General features: G+C 45.4%; 3 protein-coding genes across 4 annotated transcripts in view; all 3 read right to left on the bottom strand.

Moving 5' to 3' along the window:
* Nucleotides 1–12,276, bottom strand: part of LOC102756268 (protocadherin beta-10) — a 37,699-nt gene extending 25,423 nt beyond the window's left edge. The window contains exons 1-2 of one of the 2 annotated variants that reach the window (XM_006776945.2): nucleotides 8,845–12,276; nucleotides 8,438–8,599 (exon numbers count right to left, since the gene is read on the bottom strand). In XM_006776945.2, coding sequence (XP_006777008.1) covers nucleotides 8,850–11,261 — 2,412 coding nt within the window. In that variant the 5' untranslated portion in view covers nucleotides 11,262–12,276 and the 3' untranslated portion in view covers nucleotides 8,438–8,599; nucleotides 8,845–8,849. Of the gene's footprint in view, nucleotides 1–8,437; nucleotides 8,600–8,844 lie in introns of those variants that run through there. The other variant, XR_001516080.1, reaches the window with a different exon arrangement.
* Nucleotides 524–4,249, bottom strand: LOC102756001 (protocadherin beta-12). The gene has a single exon (XM_006779358.2). The coding sequence runs from the start codon at nucleotides 3,438–3,440 to the stop codon at nucleotides 1,107–1,109; it is 2,334 nt and encodes a 777-aa protein (XP_006779421.2). The 5' UTR covers nucleotides 3,441–4,249; the 3' UTR covers nucleotides 524–1,106.
* A 1,242-nt stretch (nucleotides 12,277–13,518) lies between the features above and the next one.
* LOC107185162 (protocadherin beta-16-like) overlaps nucleotides 13,519–16,236 on the bottom strand; it is a 3,118-nt gene continuing 400 nt past the window's right edge. The window contains 1 exon segment of the mRNA XM_015572611.1: nucleotides 13,519–16,236. This exon segment is cut by the window's right edge and continues 400 nt beyond it. Within this exon segment, the coding sequence (XP_015428097.1) occupies nucleotides 14,004–16,236 (2,233 nt within the window). The 3' untranslated portion in view covers nucleotides 13,519–14,003.

Raw genomic sequence — 16,236 nt, 5'->3', positions numbered from 1 at the left:
GATGATTTCTCAACAGAAACTCTGCAGGCCAGAAGGGAGTGGCAAGAGATATTCAAAGTGATGAATGCCAAGAACCTACAACCAAGATTACTTAACCAGCAAAGCTATCATTCAGAATTGAAGGGCAGATAAAGAGCTTCACAGATAAGGAAAAGCTAAAGGAATTCATCACCACCAAACCGGTATTATATGAAATGCTGAAAGGTATCCTTTAAGAAGAGGAAGAAGAAGAAAAAGGTAAAGATACAAATTATGAACAACAAATATGCATCTATCAACAAGTGAATCTAAGAATCAAGTGAATGAATAATCTGATGAACAGAATGAACTGTTGATTATAATAGAATCAGGGACATAGAAAGGGAATGGACTGACTATTCTTGGGGGGGGAAAGGGGTGTGGGAGATGCGGGAAGAGACTGGACAAAAATCATGCTCCTATGGATGAGGACAGTGGGTGGGGAGTGAGGGTGGAGGTTGGGGTGGGAAACTGGGTGGAGGGGAGTTATGGGGGGGAAAAGAGGAACAAATGTAATCATCTGAACAATAAAGATTTAATTAATAAAAAAAAAGATACTTTGAAAGTGGTCTGCATTTTTTTACCATAAGCCTAATTGTGGGTGAAAGTTCAATTGCAGAGAGGGTCAGGGGTACAACCACAAATAATGATAAGCAGTCACTTAAAAGTAAAGGTGGGTAGAACATGCGAAAATATAAAACTAAATATAAAATATAAAACTCAGTACAATTTTAAAAACCCACATATTGAATCCTGGGCGGTGAGTTTCAGTTGATTGAGCGTCTTCCCATGCACGGAGAGATCACCTGCTAGATTCCCAGTGTGGGCACATCTCCAGGTGGCTGCTCAATCTCCAGTAGGGGCCATGCAAGAATCAGCCTATCAATGTTTTTCTCCCTCTCACTTCCCCTCTCTCTAAATTCAATTTTAAGTCATATTTAAAATACCCACGTATTGGGAAAGGAAACATGGTATGGAAGTGGCACAAAATAAAAATACGTACGGGGTATAAAAGGTAATTATGGTCACTTAATATTGAACCCAAAGCTATTGTGGAAGGTAGGATTTTCCTCTATTTCTTTCCCAGGTTACTGGGTCTGGAAGTTAGGGATAATCGGCTTCAGAAATTTAAACTCATTTGTCGCAGTACCTCCTGTGAGACACACCTCATACTGGTAGCTCTGGGACAGGGTCCCGGTGCCGCTGACGTCCACCAGGCGGCCCGGAAAGGGGCCCTCAGGCACCGAGCAGCCACCCACCCAGGCGGCCCTGCTCCGCCTGCACAGCCGCACCGCGATGAACGCCAGCACCGAGAACAGGAACAGCGACGACACCGCCGCCAGCGCGATGACCAGGGGCACGGTCAGCGGGTCGGCCGGCGCCGGGTCGGCCGCCGCTTCGGGCAGCGGCAGGTGGGGCTGCGAGAAGCCGTCCACCAGCAGCACGTGCAGCGTGACGCTGGCCGACAGCGCGGGCTCGCCATGGTCCCTGACCAGCACCAGCAGCCGGTGCCGGGCCGCGTCGCGCTCGCTCAGCAGCCGCGCCGTGCGCACCTCGCCATTGTGCGCCCACACGCCGAACAGCCCGGGCTCCGTGGCCTTGAGCAGCTGGAACGACAGCCAGGCGTTCTGGCCCGAGTCCGCGTCCACCGCCACCACCTTGCTCACCAGGTAGCCCGGCTCGGCCGCCCTGGGCACCAGCTCGGTGCAGGGCGCGGAGCCGTTCTGCAGCGGGTACAGCACGAAGGGCGCGTGGTCGTTGGCGTCCAGCACCTGCACGCGCACCAGCGCCTGGCTGCTCAGCGCGGGGGACCCGCGGTCCGTGGCGCCCACGCGGAACTCGAACGCCGGCAGCGCCTCGAAGTCCAGCGCCCTCAGGGCGAACAGGCGGCCGTTGTCCGCGTTGATGGACACGAGCGAGGCCAGGGGCAGGCGCGGGTCGTGGGGCGGCAGCAGTGAGTAGGTGAGCTGGGCGTTGGCGCCCGCGTCGCTGTCTGTGGCGCTGACGCTGCCGATGTGCAGGGCGGGGCTGTTGTTCTCGCGGAGGAACAGGGTGTAGGCGGTTTGGGTGAAGGCGGGGGCGTTGTCGTTGACGTCGGACACCAGCAGGGTGATGTTGTGCTGGGTTCTCAGCCTGGGGGTCCCCATGTCGGTGACGGTGATGGTGACGTTGTACTGGGCTCTGGTCTCCCTGTCCAGGGGTCCCTCCGTCTCCAAGGTGTAGTAATTCTTTACTGAAGATTTTAGTATGAATGGAAGGTCTTCTGGGATAGAACAAAGCATCCTCCCATTGTCCCCAGAATCTCTGTCTAGGATACTAAAAACCAGAACCACCGTCTCAGATGAGTTTTCTGGAATTGGGCTAGTAATTGATGACACGGTGACTTCGGGGGCATTGTCATTTATATCCATCACCTGAATTCTGACTGTGGATTTTCCAAAAAGCCCTCCCCCGTCTGTGGCTTGTATTATTATTGAATATGATTCAATTGTTTCAAAATCCAACGATGCCATTAAACTAACTTCTCCAGACTTTTGATTAATTTCAAATGTTTTGTGAACATCTTCTGAGGCATGGGAAAAAGTATATGATATCTCCCCATTTTTTCCAGAGTCTAAATCCCAAGCGGAGACGGTGACAACCAGTGAGCCTAGTAAGCTATTTTCCGGAATCTTCACCTCATAAAAGGGCTGCTCGAACTCCGGGGAGTTGTCATTAATGTCCAAGACCACCACCCGAACCAAGGCCGTCCCAGACCTGGGCGGAGACCCACCGTCCAGGGCAGTGAGGATGAAGCTGAGCTCTGGCTGCTCTTCATAATCCAGCGCCTTGTCCAGAATCAACTCTGGGTATTTCCTATTATCTGGATTGACTCTCATTTTAAGGTGGAAATGAGAGTTGGGGCTTATCGTGTAGCTCTGTAGAGCATTGATTCCTACATCCAAATCCTTCGCACCTTCCAGTAAGAATACGGCGCCCACGGGACTATTCTCTGGGATCTCTAGGAGCATTTCTTTTTCTAAGAAGACAGGGGAGTGGTCATTTATATCCCTGACCTGGAGCTCAATCTGTAAAAACTGCAAAGGGTTTTTCATTAATACCTGGAAGCGCAGAACACAGGGCTCGACGGAGCCACAGAGCTCCTCCCGGTCCAGCGCTTCGCTTAAGAGCAAATCCCCGGTGTTTAAGTCCAGCTGCAAATGGTGTTTGTTACCATTAGAGACCACCCGAGCCCCCCTAGAGAACAGCTCACGCACATCCAGTCCTAGATCCTTTGCCAAATTGCCTACAAAGCTCCCGCTCTTCATTTCCTCTTCCACCGAAAAGCGCCCAGACTCAGAGTCCGCCCGAGACATTTCCAGAAAAACAAAGAACAGCAGGACTTGCCTGATCCGCAGGGCGCCCGTTCCTCCGGTCTCCATGGCTCCTTTCCCCAAGGCTTCCTGCGGAATCGCTTCAGCTCCTCTTCGCAGTTCTGGGAAATGTGCCTCTGCTATGTCCACCGAATCTTAGGAAGGTCTAAGGATTTTAACCTTCTTTTATTAGCTTCTAGTTCGCCTTCCTTGCAGCTTGTTGGGTTGTTTTTTCTCCCCAGCGCTCTGTGTGCAGTGGGTTACAGTGTCATCAGCGTAGTTTTTCTCCCCACGATGTTATCCTGCAGCGCCACCATGCGTCTCCACAGATTTTCAGTTTGATGAAAGCTACCTAAATACCATTCACAGATTGTCCCCTAGGAACAAATGTTGTATTCATCGTGTTTAAGTGATTGCAACTATATTCTATCTTCCATAAGAATTGATTTATAGTCTTTGTAGTTTTTGATGCTGTTAGTATTTGTTTTAACCCATTTAAGTGTCCCTCCCCACTCTCACCACACGGAAAGTGCTCAGTGTGTGATGAATACAGAAATACAAGATAAAATTCCTGGCCTCCAAGAGCTGGTAATCTTTCTGAGAGGATTGAAAGCCTGAATAAGGAGAGTATAAATGACTGTTAAACTGAGCAAAAGCCCGTCACTACCTGGCTTTCTTTAGGTGGTAAGGGAAAGGGAAAGTGTACATGAGTCAATTCAGAAGTCCCCCCCAGAAGATATGAAACTGGCTTAATCATGAGATGGGACATATATAGATAGTCGTTGTAGCACAAGAAGCCATTTCATTAGATTTCTTTGATATCAATGACTTGTGAACTAGAAGAAATTAAATAAAAGCCATTGGAGTGGAACACATTATGTAAATCTATAATTTAGTTCTAGTTCCTCATAATTTACAAAAAAATAAGTACACAAACACAAACATGTTAGTTTTATTTGAAGCAGGATTACTCCTAAAATTGGTTTCCTGTAAGTTCCCAAGATTTATTCTGGCTACAGCTATGGTGGTCTGCTTTTTCTTTCAGCCCAGAGGGAGGCAATTTTCTTTACCAATCGTAGAACAAAAACTCAGTTTTCCTCTGATTAGACCAACCAAGATCATATACCTGCTCCTGAAGCAATCTTGTTTCAAGAGGTATAGAATTGTAGGTGGAGATTTTAGTCTCAGAATCTGAAGACCCATCTTTGGCCTTTATGTTAATTCTGTCTCTGACGGCCTCTTACTAGCTAAAGAGCATGGTTGCTACATAATGAGAGAGATTCTTTGGAATAGATGCTAGGAGCTCAGCAATAATGTGCACTATAGGAGGTCTCCAAAGTGCTCTCAAGAATGGATGGAAGAGAGACTTAACAAGTTTGCATTTTTAACACATTAAGTACAAATTACATTCTTTAAAAAATGTAAGTTAGCTACATGGTTGAAAATGAATCACTACAAAAGGGTAGAAATTTAAAAATAAGTGGATTGACTACGCACAGCTATTCTCCATTCTTTTAAAATACCCTCTACAATGATAAAAATAAAAATGGTATAAACTCACAAAGACTAAGAATGTGCAAGTGAACACATATATATTTGATAACAATAAGCAGATGGAAGGGCAGCTGGCTTAGCAGTTCTAAGAAATGTCTAAAGTAAAGTTCTTGCATTGTAGATATTCACAATAAAGTAGTGAATTTGTCCCACATTACCCCATTTAGGTACAAGCTTTTTAGGAATCAAGTGTATAAGAGAACTAAACATAAGTTGTGAGTTGACTGTACATATATAGGAAAGTTGAATTCTCAGATTCTGTTATCCTACATAGGAAAAAAAACTTGGGGCCAGAAAATGGAAAATTTATTCAATTGAGAAATTAAATGGGACTATGTCTAGTTTTAGAGACCTTGGGCAGAGCTGAGTGCAAGTATGAGGTATGAAAGTAAAAATAGAAACATTAAGCAAAAATGTATCCTGCAAGGTGATACAAACCATACTCACCAATTGTAGGACACAAGGCATATGCCCGATCCCCTCCCTAACTTTCTGTCTCACAGAAGATATTGCAGAATTCTAACCTGGAGGATATGAAAGACACAGATAAAAACTTAAACATACTGATATTTGAGGAGCTCCCAAGGGGGTAGATATATCCTACATAGTTACATTAGAGCGAAGCCCTGCCATCAACAGGCCTCATATATTCACAAGAGCTGACTGTCAGCGCTATGATATCTCATCATTCTTAAATATAAGAAGAGAGACAAAGACCACAAGACATTTGAGGAAATACCTACACGTGACATAAAAAGGTCAAAACACCACAAAAAAGTAACATCAGGAAACAAGTATATATAATAAAGAAAACAGAAGCAAAGTCTTTAAAATGAGTAGTAAAATCTAATAAGAATTAATACTTATTATTGAGTATTTACTTTTTTGCTACCAATTGTTCTAGTGCCATATATGTGTGTCTACCCATTTAATCTTAACAGTAACTGTATGAAGTATGTAATCTTATTGTAACATAAAGAGTAAATTAGGGCTTAAGTGCCCCTTACTAGCTATATAATTTTGGGTAGATTCTTAAATTTCCTGTGATTCTCCCAGTTTTACTGAATAATTCATTTTTTTGCATAGCGCATTTTAAAAGAATAACTAGATTGATTACAGACAAGAGAAAATATTACATTTACAAATCTATAGCAGGATGCTATGAAAAATATTCATAAAACTCAAAGAGCTCTTAAAAATAAATATTTGCTAGCCCAAAAGAAAACAAATATAAGAATTGGATGATAAAACAATTGTCCAAGAAGTAGAATAAGAGACAAAGAAAAAAAATAAAGAAAAAAATAGAGTATTAGAGATTCAATCCTGGAGACCCAATATTTAACTGATGAGATTCTGGTTAAAGTGAGAATGTAGAAAATTCAAGGGGGAAATTGTGAAGGAAACAACAAGAAAATTTCTCAGAATTGAATGAGGGTCTAAACATTAATGGGGTACACCCATGTGGCCAGAATAATAAATAGCTGACACTAAGGAATTTTCAGAAATCAAGAGGAAAGTTTCCAATGCATCCACAATGAAAAAAAATGGATTGACATTAAAAGAGATAGGAATCAGAATGGAATCAGAAGAACAGCAACTGTATATACAATCAGTAGATGTAATATGCTTTCAAAATCTGAGGGAAAATCATTTTCAACCAAAATTTTATACCCAGCCAAACTATCAATCAAATGGAAAGAAAATGACAATACCTTCACAGGACAAGTTACTGCATCCATTTTTATGAAACTACTAGCCTGCGGGGATCGGGCCAAAATCTCAGAAATCCCCCAAGGGGTAGTGGATTGCTAGAGGGCGCAGGCCAGGCAAGGGACCCCACTGGTGCACGCGGGAGGGCTCCAGGTCATGTCCAGCCCATCTCGCCCAGTCCTGATTGGCCAGACCTCAGCAGCAAGCTAACCTACTGGTGGGAGCATCTGCTGGTCAGTGGTGGTCAGTGCACATTGTAGCGACTAGTTAAATGGTCAAACAAACGGTCAGACAGTTAGCATATTAGGCTTTTATTATATAGGATTAAGAGATGTGTGTCAGCTAAATAAGAGAGTAAACTAAAAAAGAAGAATACTCTGGATTTTGTAAAAGGGAACCCAATAAGGGAAAGTATTAAAAGAAAAAAAGCCCTAGGGTGATTGCTTATACAGCAACCAGTGTAAATGAAGCAGTGATATGAAGGGATCTGTGTGGAAGATCTCAAGGAAATAAATATAATTAATAGATAGCTGGTATATTTGAATATTTAAGGAGAAAGGTTAATATTCAAATGAATAATAATGTGAAAAATTAATATAAGTAGAAAATTCTGCAAGTAAAAACAACAATTATCAGCTCTAGGAAAAATGTTTTTCAAGAAAGTAAATGTAATCATAGTACTCCAACATGTATTTTTGAAATAGTCATATCTATAGTATAGACAAAAATAACTAGTTTAACTAAAAAACTATGACAACTCTATTGGGAAAACAGGGGAAAGGAAGTGAGCAATATACATGTGTTTGTTAGTTGGAAAGTAAAAAAGTTCAATCCTTTTTTATCATAGAAAGAGGCGATTAAAGTATGAAGCTGAATGTCAAGATAGAGCAATATAAAGGTATTACTTAGAAATATTGAGGTCAGTTCTAGAGAAACCACTTATAGAAAGTATCTGGAGGTAGAAAAAAATCTATTGTTTTTCCTTATGACTTTAGTACATCTTCATTTTTAAATTTGATAATTAAACAAATTTACAAAATAAAATGAAAAGTAAATATCTTTTCAACAGTTCACCAACGTTCTCAAATTCAAACTTTCAAAATGATTTTATTTATAACCATTTTCATGCATGTTATTACATTTTCCTTGAATTATATAACATGTTCTATATAACATATCAGCAACAGTGAACATTAGAAAATTCTGGGTAAGAGTAGTGTATGTAAAGAAATGACATAATAATATAAACAAGGATATTACTAGAGTCCAACATTGCTCACAAAATGATGCTTCATTTTATCATAGCAGAATAATACAGAACTATTTCTTCTTAAATGCTATGATTTAGAACTAGATGACATGGATTTGTAATAGGATTAAACGCAATGGTAGAATAAGGTCAGACGTGCACATATGTCTTCTTGCACGGAGGAAATACAATAGAGGGGTGGATAGAATGAGATGGAGTCTGTGAAATATACTAAGAGAAAAATAAAAACCTGTTTTCTAGAATGAGAAATAAATATAATCACTGTATATTGTCAAAGAATTAAACCTTAAAACGATTATTTTAAAATGGGTGCTAATTAAACTGTTGATTAATGCAAATATGATAAAAGAACACTGTAAAGACATAGACATAAAGTACTCTAATTTAGGTTTGCCCGTCCTTGTGGCTCAGTGGTTACCCATGAACCAGAAATCACGGTTCCATTCCCTGCCAGGGCATATGCCAGAAATACAGGCTCAATTCCCCAATAGGGGGCGTGCAGGAGGCAGCAGATCAATGATTCTCTCTTAACATTGATGTTTCTAGCTCCCTCTCCCTCTCTACCTCCGGAAAAAAAAAATGAAAAAATATTAGGCTTGAAGTTGCATAATAATTTAAAGTGGAGTTTTAAAACTAAACTAATATTTATATGGTTGCAAAACACTTCAAAAGTACACGAAAATATAAAAAGAATTTTTTTTTTCTTTTTTTTTTTAAATATATTTTATTGATTTTTTTACAGAGAGGAAGGGAGAGAGATGGAGAGTTAGAAACATCGATGAGAGAGAAACATCGATCAGCCGCCTCCTGCACATCCCCCACCGGGGATGTGCCCGCAACCCAGGTACATGCCCTTGACCGGAATCGAACCCGGGACCCCTCAGTCCGCAAGCCGACGCTCTATCCACTGAGCCAAACCGGTTTTGGCATAAAAAGAATTTTTACTAAAAATTAAATCCAAAGCTATTACGAAAGGTGGGGTTTTCTTCACTATTCCTCTCAAGGCCCTGTTCCTGAATATTGGGGAGAATCGGCTTCAGAAACTTGAACTCGCTGGGCCCTGAGCCTCCCGTCAGACACACCTCATACTGGTAGCTCTGGGACAGGGTCCCGGTGCCGCTGACGTCCACCAGGCGGCCCGGAAAGGGGCCCTCAGGCACCGAGCAGCCACCCACCCAGGCGGCCCTGCTCCGCCTGCACAGCCGCACCGCGATGAACGCCAGCACCGAGAACAGGAACAGCGACGACACCGCCGCCAGCGCGATGACCAGGGGCACGGTCAGCGGGTCGGCCGGCGCCGGGTCGGCCGCCGCTTCGGGCAGCGGCAGGTGGGGCTGCGAGAAGCCGTCCACCAGCAGCACGTGCAGCGTGACGCTGGCCGACAGCGCGGGCTCGCCATGGTCCCTGACCAGCACCAGCAGCCGGTGCCGGGCCGCGTCGCGCTCGCTCAGCAGCCGCGCCGTGCGCACCTCGCCATTGTGCGCCCACACGCCGAACAGCCCGGGCTCCGTGGCCTTGAGCAGCTGGAACGACAGCCAGGCGTTCTGGCCCGAGTCCGCGTCCACCGCCACCACCTTGCTCACCAGGTAGCCCGGCTCGGCCGCCCTGGGCACCAGCTCGGTGCAGGGCGCGGAGCCGTTCTGCAGCGGGTACAGCACGAAGGGCGCGTGGTCGTTGGCGTCCAGCACCTGCACGCGCACCAGCGCCTGGCTGCTCAGCGCGGGGGACCCGCGGTCCGTGGCGCCCACGCGGAACTCGAACGCCGGCAGCGCCTCGAAGTCCAGCGCCCGCAGGGCGAACAGGTGGCCGTTGTCCGCGTTGATGGACACGAGCGAGGCCAGGGGCAGGCGCGGGTCGTGGGGCGGCAGCAGCGAGTAGGTGAGCTGGGCGTTGGCGCCCGCGTCGCTGTCTGTGGCGCTGACGCTGCCGATGTGCAGGGCGGGGCTGTTGTTCTCGCGGAGGAACAGGGTGTAGGCGGTTTGGGTGAAGGCGGGGGCGTTGTCGTTGACGTCGGACACCAGCAGGGTGATGTTGTGCTGGGTTTCCAGCCTGGGGGTCCCCAAGTCGGTGACGGTGATGGTGACGTTGTACTCTGCTTGGCTTTCTCTGTCCAGAGCTCCTTCTGTCATTAGAATGTAAAAATTCTCCACAGAGGGTTTCAGAAGGAATGGCAGATTCTCTTGGATGGAGCAAACCATTTTCCCGTTTTCTCCAGAGTCTCTGTCTTTAATTCTAAAAACAGCCAATATCATCTCAGGCGAGTTCTCAGGAACATGGGTGGAAAGTGATGACATGATCAGCTCCGGGGGATTGTCATTGGTGTCTAACACCTCAACCAAAACCGTACACCTTGCAGAAAGGCCGCCACCGTCGACTGCCTGTATATTTATTTTGTAAGACTTTACTAGCTCATAATCAAGCAACACTCTGAGAACGATTTCCCCAGAAAAGGGATTGATTTGAAAGGTTGAGCGAATATCTTCAGAAGCATCAAAAAACGAATAGGCTATGTCTGCATAGACTCCAGAGTCTACATCTACTGCAGAGACTGTAGCAATAATGGAACCCACTGGGCTGTTCTCTGGGGCCTGGGTCTGGTAGATTGCCTGAGAAAATTGTGGGGCATTGTCATTGACATCCAGGATCACAATGCGGACAGTGGAAGTCCCAGATCTGGGTGGAGACCCACCATCCAGCGCCGTGAGTGTTAAACTGAGTTCTTGCTGCTTCTCCCTGTCCAGCGCCTTGTCCAACACTAGCTCTGGATATATCATGCCTTCATCACTGTCACCAATTTTAATATGAAAAAAAGAGTTGGGATTGATGGTGTAGTTTTGGATGCCATTAAGTCCTCCATCTGAATCCTGTGCTCTTTCTAGTCGAAATGTTGCCCCTTCAGCTGCATTTTCTATTATTTTTAAGACTGTTTCTTTGTTCTGAAACACTGGTGAATGATCATTTATGTCCTCAACCCTCAACTCAGCCCGGTAAATCTGAAAGGGGTTATCCATTAAAATTTGGAAATACAGCATACAGGGTTCTGTGGAGCCACACAGCTTCTCCCGATCCAGTATCTCATTTGTGACCAAATCCCCAGTATGAGAATCCAGGAGCAAGTGTTGTTTGTTATCATCAAAGACCACCCGGGCTCCCCTTGCAACCAGCTCCCGATCCCCTAGCCCCAGATCCTTTGCCAGATTGACCACAAATGACCCTCTCTCTGTTTCTTCTGTCACTGAGTATCGTCCCAACACAGATCCCGCCAAGGACACTCTCCAAAACAGAAAGAGAAACAGGACTTGCCTTTGTCTTGGGCAGCACAACCCTCCAGCCTCCACAGCTTCTTCTGAACGCATCTTTTGTCAATATCGGTCACAATCACAGCTCCCAGCACCAAGAAACAGCAGTTGCAAACCCCAGACCTACACCACGTAGCGGCAGGGGTCTGGAATGGTGTTTTCTTTCCGCAGTCTTGAGCAGCTATGGCTTTTCTCCCAGCCTGCCTGCTGCGTTCTTCCTTTTTGTTTGTTAGTGACTTCTGCAGCATTCTTAGTTCAAGTCTCTATTCTGTCTCTTTAGCCTGCAGCGCCACCTCCTGGCTTCCAACAGACTCAAATGGCTGTACCCAAAGTGTGTGCATATATATTTATACGTTTCTTCCTTAGTGGATCATTTAACTATTCCATTTTTGTGTATGTTTTGTAAAATATAATGTTGAGATGGAAAACTGTTCAAGTTGTTGAGATTTTTCATTGCTTCATGAGGAAAATAAAAAGAATGGTTGCAAAAAGAATGTTTCTAGCAGTTAACTCTGTGCGCCTCACTGTGCTATATTTAGCTGTGTGCTGGGCCTTCCTCTTCTGAAACTACCCCCGTGCAATGTCAAGAACCAAGGGGAAAACTGTAGTGACTTCTGAGATCACCAAAATAATAGGTTTTCCTTTTACAGAAACATTGTGGATAGGAACATCAAGAACTGACCAAAGAAACTTGTTTCTCAGTTTCTTCCACAAATTTCTTCAAAACATAATTACACTGCCCAAATAGAGTCATCACTCTATAATCTAGAAGAGAGCATTTAAGTTGTCCCTTCTCCGTGCTACCATAAAATCTTGTATAACTCCCCTGTACATATTATTGCTTCCTGTTTCATGCCAATCTGTCCCTACTTAGGGATGGAAACTATGTCTTTGTCATCTTTGGTTGGCAAATCAGACACTCACGAAATGCTTGCTGTATTCAGGCATGCATAAATGAACCTTTGAGTAGGATAAACACAATTTTCAGTGTCTTTAAATACTTGCTATTTAAAAATTGTATTCCTTCACTTATTCTATGCAATTTTGTTTCCTTTCTTTAATATGTCTTTGTTTTTCTTACATTAGCTTTAAAGTTACTTGAAGAATTTAAAAAAGGACTGATCTTTACATTAATTGCATCCTTAATTCAAATATAGTGGGATTTAATTTCTCTTCACCAAAGAAAGAAAGGCAAGGAGTAGACCACATGAATGCCTATTCTAATACCACTGAAAGTAAGAACAGCATTGTAACACCTACCTCGTCCAGCCTTTATTAAAAAGCCTAATATCTAGAAAGAAACTGTTTTTTCTGATAATAAATAAGAAATACAGAATAAATTGAGGTATATTATACAGAGAAAAGGCCAGTTACTTCCAAAAACACTGTGATTATTGAACATAAAAGCCACACTTTATAAACTTCTGCTTGCCGATATCTACTGTTTTCTTTTCAAGTGAATAGGACTGCATCATTAGTCATTAAAAACTTAATAAGGATCTCTGAATTTTTCATTCAGAATTAAAAGAAAAAATTATTAAATATTTCTATATAGTGCTGTAAAATGCCTAAACTTCGCTTTTTTTGTCTCCAAACTTAAACACATATACACGCATTTGATATCTTACAATGTTGTTTCTTTATATTTTCAGATAAAGCTGATTTATTATATCATAATAGGAATACTATATATTAAATAGGCAGATACTAATTCAGGGAAAATAAAACTTTTTAAAAGAAGAACATAGTTTCAGAAAATTGGTATAATAAAAACTGAGATTAAAAACTAACAAAGAGCCCTAACTGGTTTGGCTCAGCGGATAGAGCGGATAGAGCGTCGGCCTGCAAACTGAAAGGTCCCAGGTTTGGTTCTGGTCAAGGGCACATGCCTGGGTTGTAGACTCGATCCCCAGTTGGGGACTTGTAGGAGGCAGCCGATCCATGATTCTCTCTCATCATGGATGTTTCTATCTCTCTCTCCCTCTTCCTTCCTCACTGAAATCAATAAAAATATTTTTAACACCCCCCCCAAAAAACTAACAAATATATTGGTTTTAAAAGGAAAATAGCCCTGGCCCATCTTGCTAAGTAGTTAGAGCGTTGGCCCCTTCACTGAAAGGTCACTTGTCCAAAGCCCAGTCTAGCCCATAGTCTGTGGGGCTATTGGTGAGGCACATGTGAGATATCGATATTTCATGCTCTCCCCTTCCACTCTCTCTAATAATCAATGGAAAAAATATCCTTGGGTGAGGATTAACAAAATAATAATAACTAAAAGGAAAATAGAAGTATTAGAAAATAAATGTACAGATCACAAGCAGCAGATTATTTTAATAACTGAAGTTCTAGAAAAGAACAGAAATGTAAATTAAAAGTCAACAACAACTTTATAGGGTAGAAAAACTGAATAATATCAATTTTAAGGTAAAATCTATTTCATTCATTGAAATTCTATTGAAAAATACTTCGCAGGGCCAAAGAATAAGGAAAGGAAAACTTCTGGAGTTAAGCATAAAATTGGAAAGTAAGGGTGAAATAGAGAAAATTAAACAACACCTTATTGGTGGTGGGCAAAAACAATCTAGTTAGTTGACAAAATATGTTAGAGGTAATGTCTTTATTAACTAGGTTCCTATCAATAATTAATTCCCAAAGCAATTCCAAAAGAAGGGATTTTCTTGCACTACCCCCATGTTCTGGGATTTGAGATTGGGGATAACTAGCTTTAGCAACTTTAACTGGTTCCCGGAACCTCCCCTCTCACATACCTCAGTATTCCAAGAATAATAAATTAAAAAATTATTGGATATTGAATCCAAAGCTATTCCTAAAGTTCTCATTTTCCTCTATATTCTTACCAGTGTCATGGACTGGAAGATTGGGAATAATCGGCTTCAGAAATTTAAACTCATCTGTCCCAGTACCTCCCATCAGACACACCTCATACTGGTAGCTCTGGGACAGGGTCCCGGTGCCGCTGACGTCCACCAGGCGGCCCGGAAAGGGCCCTCAGGCAACCGAGCAGCCACCCACCCAGGCGGCCCTGCTCCGCCTGCACAGCCGCACCGCGATGAACGCCAGCACCGAGAACAGGAACAGCGACGACACCGCCGCCAGCGCGATGACCAGGTGCACGGTCAGCGGGTCGGCCGGCGCCGGGTCGGCCGCCGCTTCGGGCAGCGGCAGGTGGGGCTGCGAGAAGCCGTCCACCAGCAGCACGTGCAGCGTGACGCTGGCCGACAGCGCGGGCTCGCCATGGTCCCTGACCAGCACCAGCAGCCGGTGCCGGGCCGCGTCGCGCTCGCTCAGCAGCCGCGCCGTGCGCACCTCGCCATTGTGCGCCCACACGCCGAACAGCCCGGGCTCCGTGGCCTTGAGCAGCTGGAACGACAGCCAGGCGTTCTGGCCCGAGTCCGCGTCCACCGCCACCACCTTGCTCACCAGGTAGCCCGGCTCGGCCGCCCTGGGCACCAGCTCGGTGCAGGGCGCGGAGCCGTTCTGCAGCGGGTACAGCACGAAGGGCGCGTGGTCGTTGGCGTCCAGCACCTGCACGCGCACCAGCGCCTGGCTGCTCAGCGCGGGGGACCCGCGGTCCGTGGCGCCCACGCGGAACTCGAACGCCGGCAGCGCCTCGAAGTCCAGCGCCCGCAGGGCGAACAGGCGGCCGTTGTCCGCGTTGATGGACACGAGCGAGGCCAGGGGCAGGCGCGGGTCGTGGGGCGGCAGCAGTGAGTAGGTGAGCTGGGCGTTGGCGCCCGCGTCGCTGTCTGTGGCGCTGACGCTGCCGATGTGCAGGGCGGGGCTGTTGTTCTCGCGGAGGAACAGGGTGTAGGCGGTTTGGGTGAAGGCGGGGGCGTTGTCGTTGACGTCGGACACCAGCAGGGTGATGTTGTGCTGGGTTCTCAGCCTGGGGGTCCCCATGTCGGTGACGGTGATGGTGACGTTGTACTGGGCTCGCTCTTCTCTGTCCAGCGCTCTCTTCGTTACCAGGGTGTAGTAATTCTTGACTGAAGGTTTTAGAAGAAAAGGAAGGTCATCCTGGATGGTGGAAATAGTCCTCCCATTGTCTCCAGAGTCAGGATCCGAAACACTGAAAACAGCAACTACAGTCTCAGGCGAGTTCTCTGGGATGGGGCTGGTCAGTGCAGACACGGTCACTTCTGGGGCATTGTCATTGACATCCACCACCTGCAGGAGAAGAGTGCATTTTCCTGAAAGACCTCCCCCATCGGTAGCCTTGATGTCCACTTCATAAGACTGAACTGTTTCAAAATCCACTTGTGTTCTCAGTCGAATTTCTCCTGTCATAGGATTTACCTCCAAAGTTTTGCTAATATCTTCTGAGGGCTGAAAGAGGGAGTATACTATTTTTCCATTGGCTCCGCTGTCTATATCTCTGGCAGAGAGCGTGACGACCAGGGAGCCTGCGCTGCTGTTCTCGGGAATATGCACCTGGTAGAGCGGCTGCCCAAACTCAGGGGCATTATCGTTGATGTCCACCACTTCAATGCGCACCAGGGCGGTCCCATGCCGAGGCGGAGAGCCGCCATCCAGCGCTGTGAGGGTTAATGCGATTTCAGGCTCCTCCTCCCGATCCAGCTCTTTGTCCAACACCAGCTCTGTGTATTTCCTGCCGTCACTGCGATTGTGGGTTACAACTTGAAAATGGGGGTTGGGGCTGATTTTATAGTTCTGAACACTGTTGCTTCCTACGTCCAAGTCCAGAGCATTACTCAGAGGGAATGCCATGCCTAGAGGACTGTTTTCCGGTATTTTTAGAGTCATTTCTCTTTCAGTGAACACGGGAGAATGGTCATTTATGTCTTCCACCCTCAGTTCAGCCTGAAATATCTCTAAGGGATTTTCCATAAGCACTTGGAAATGTAGGACACAGGGCTCGGTGGAACCGCATAGCTCCTCTCGGTCTAGTTTCTCATTTATGAGCAAATCCCCGGTCTGAACCTTGAGCTGCAAATGCTCTTTGTGCCCCTGAGAAATGATCCGGGTCCCGCGGCTGGACATCTCGGCCCCC

Source organism: Myotis davidii, unplaced genomic scaffold, assembly GCF_000327345.1.
Source record: "Myotis davidii unplaced genomic scaffold, ASM32734v1 scaffold89, whole genome shotgun sequence".
NCBI classification, from domain to species: domain Eukaryota; kingdom Metazoa; phylum Chordata; class Mammalia; order Chiroptera; family Vespertilionidae; genus Myotis; species Myotis davidii.
This window is presented reverse-complemented; position numbering and strand designations above follow the sequence as displayed.

Coding starts and splice junctions, on each gene's coding strand:
- LOC102756001 (XM_006779358.2), bottom strand. CDS start 3,440: ATGGAGACCGGAGGAACGGGCGCCCTGCGGATCAGGCAAGTCCTGCTG.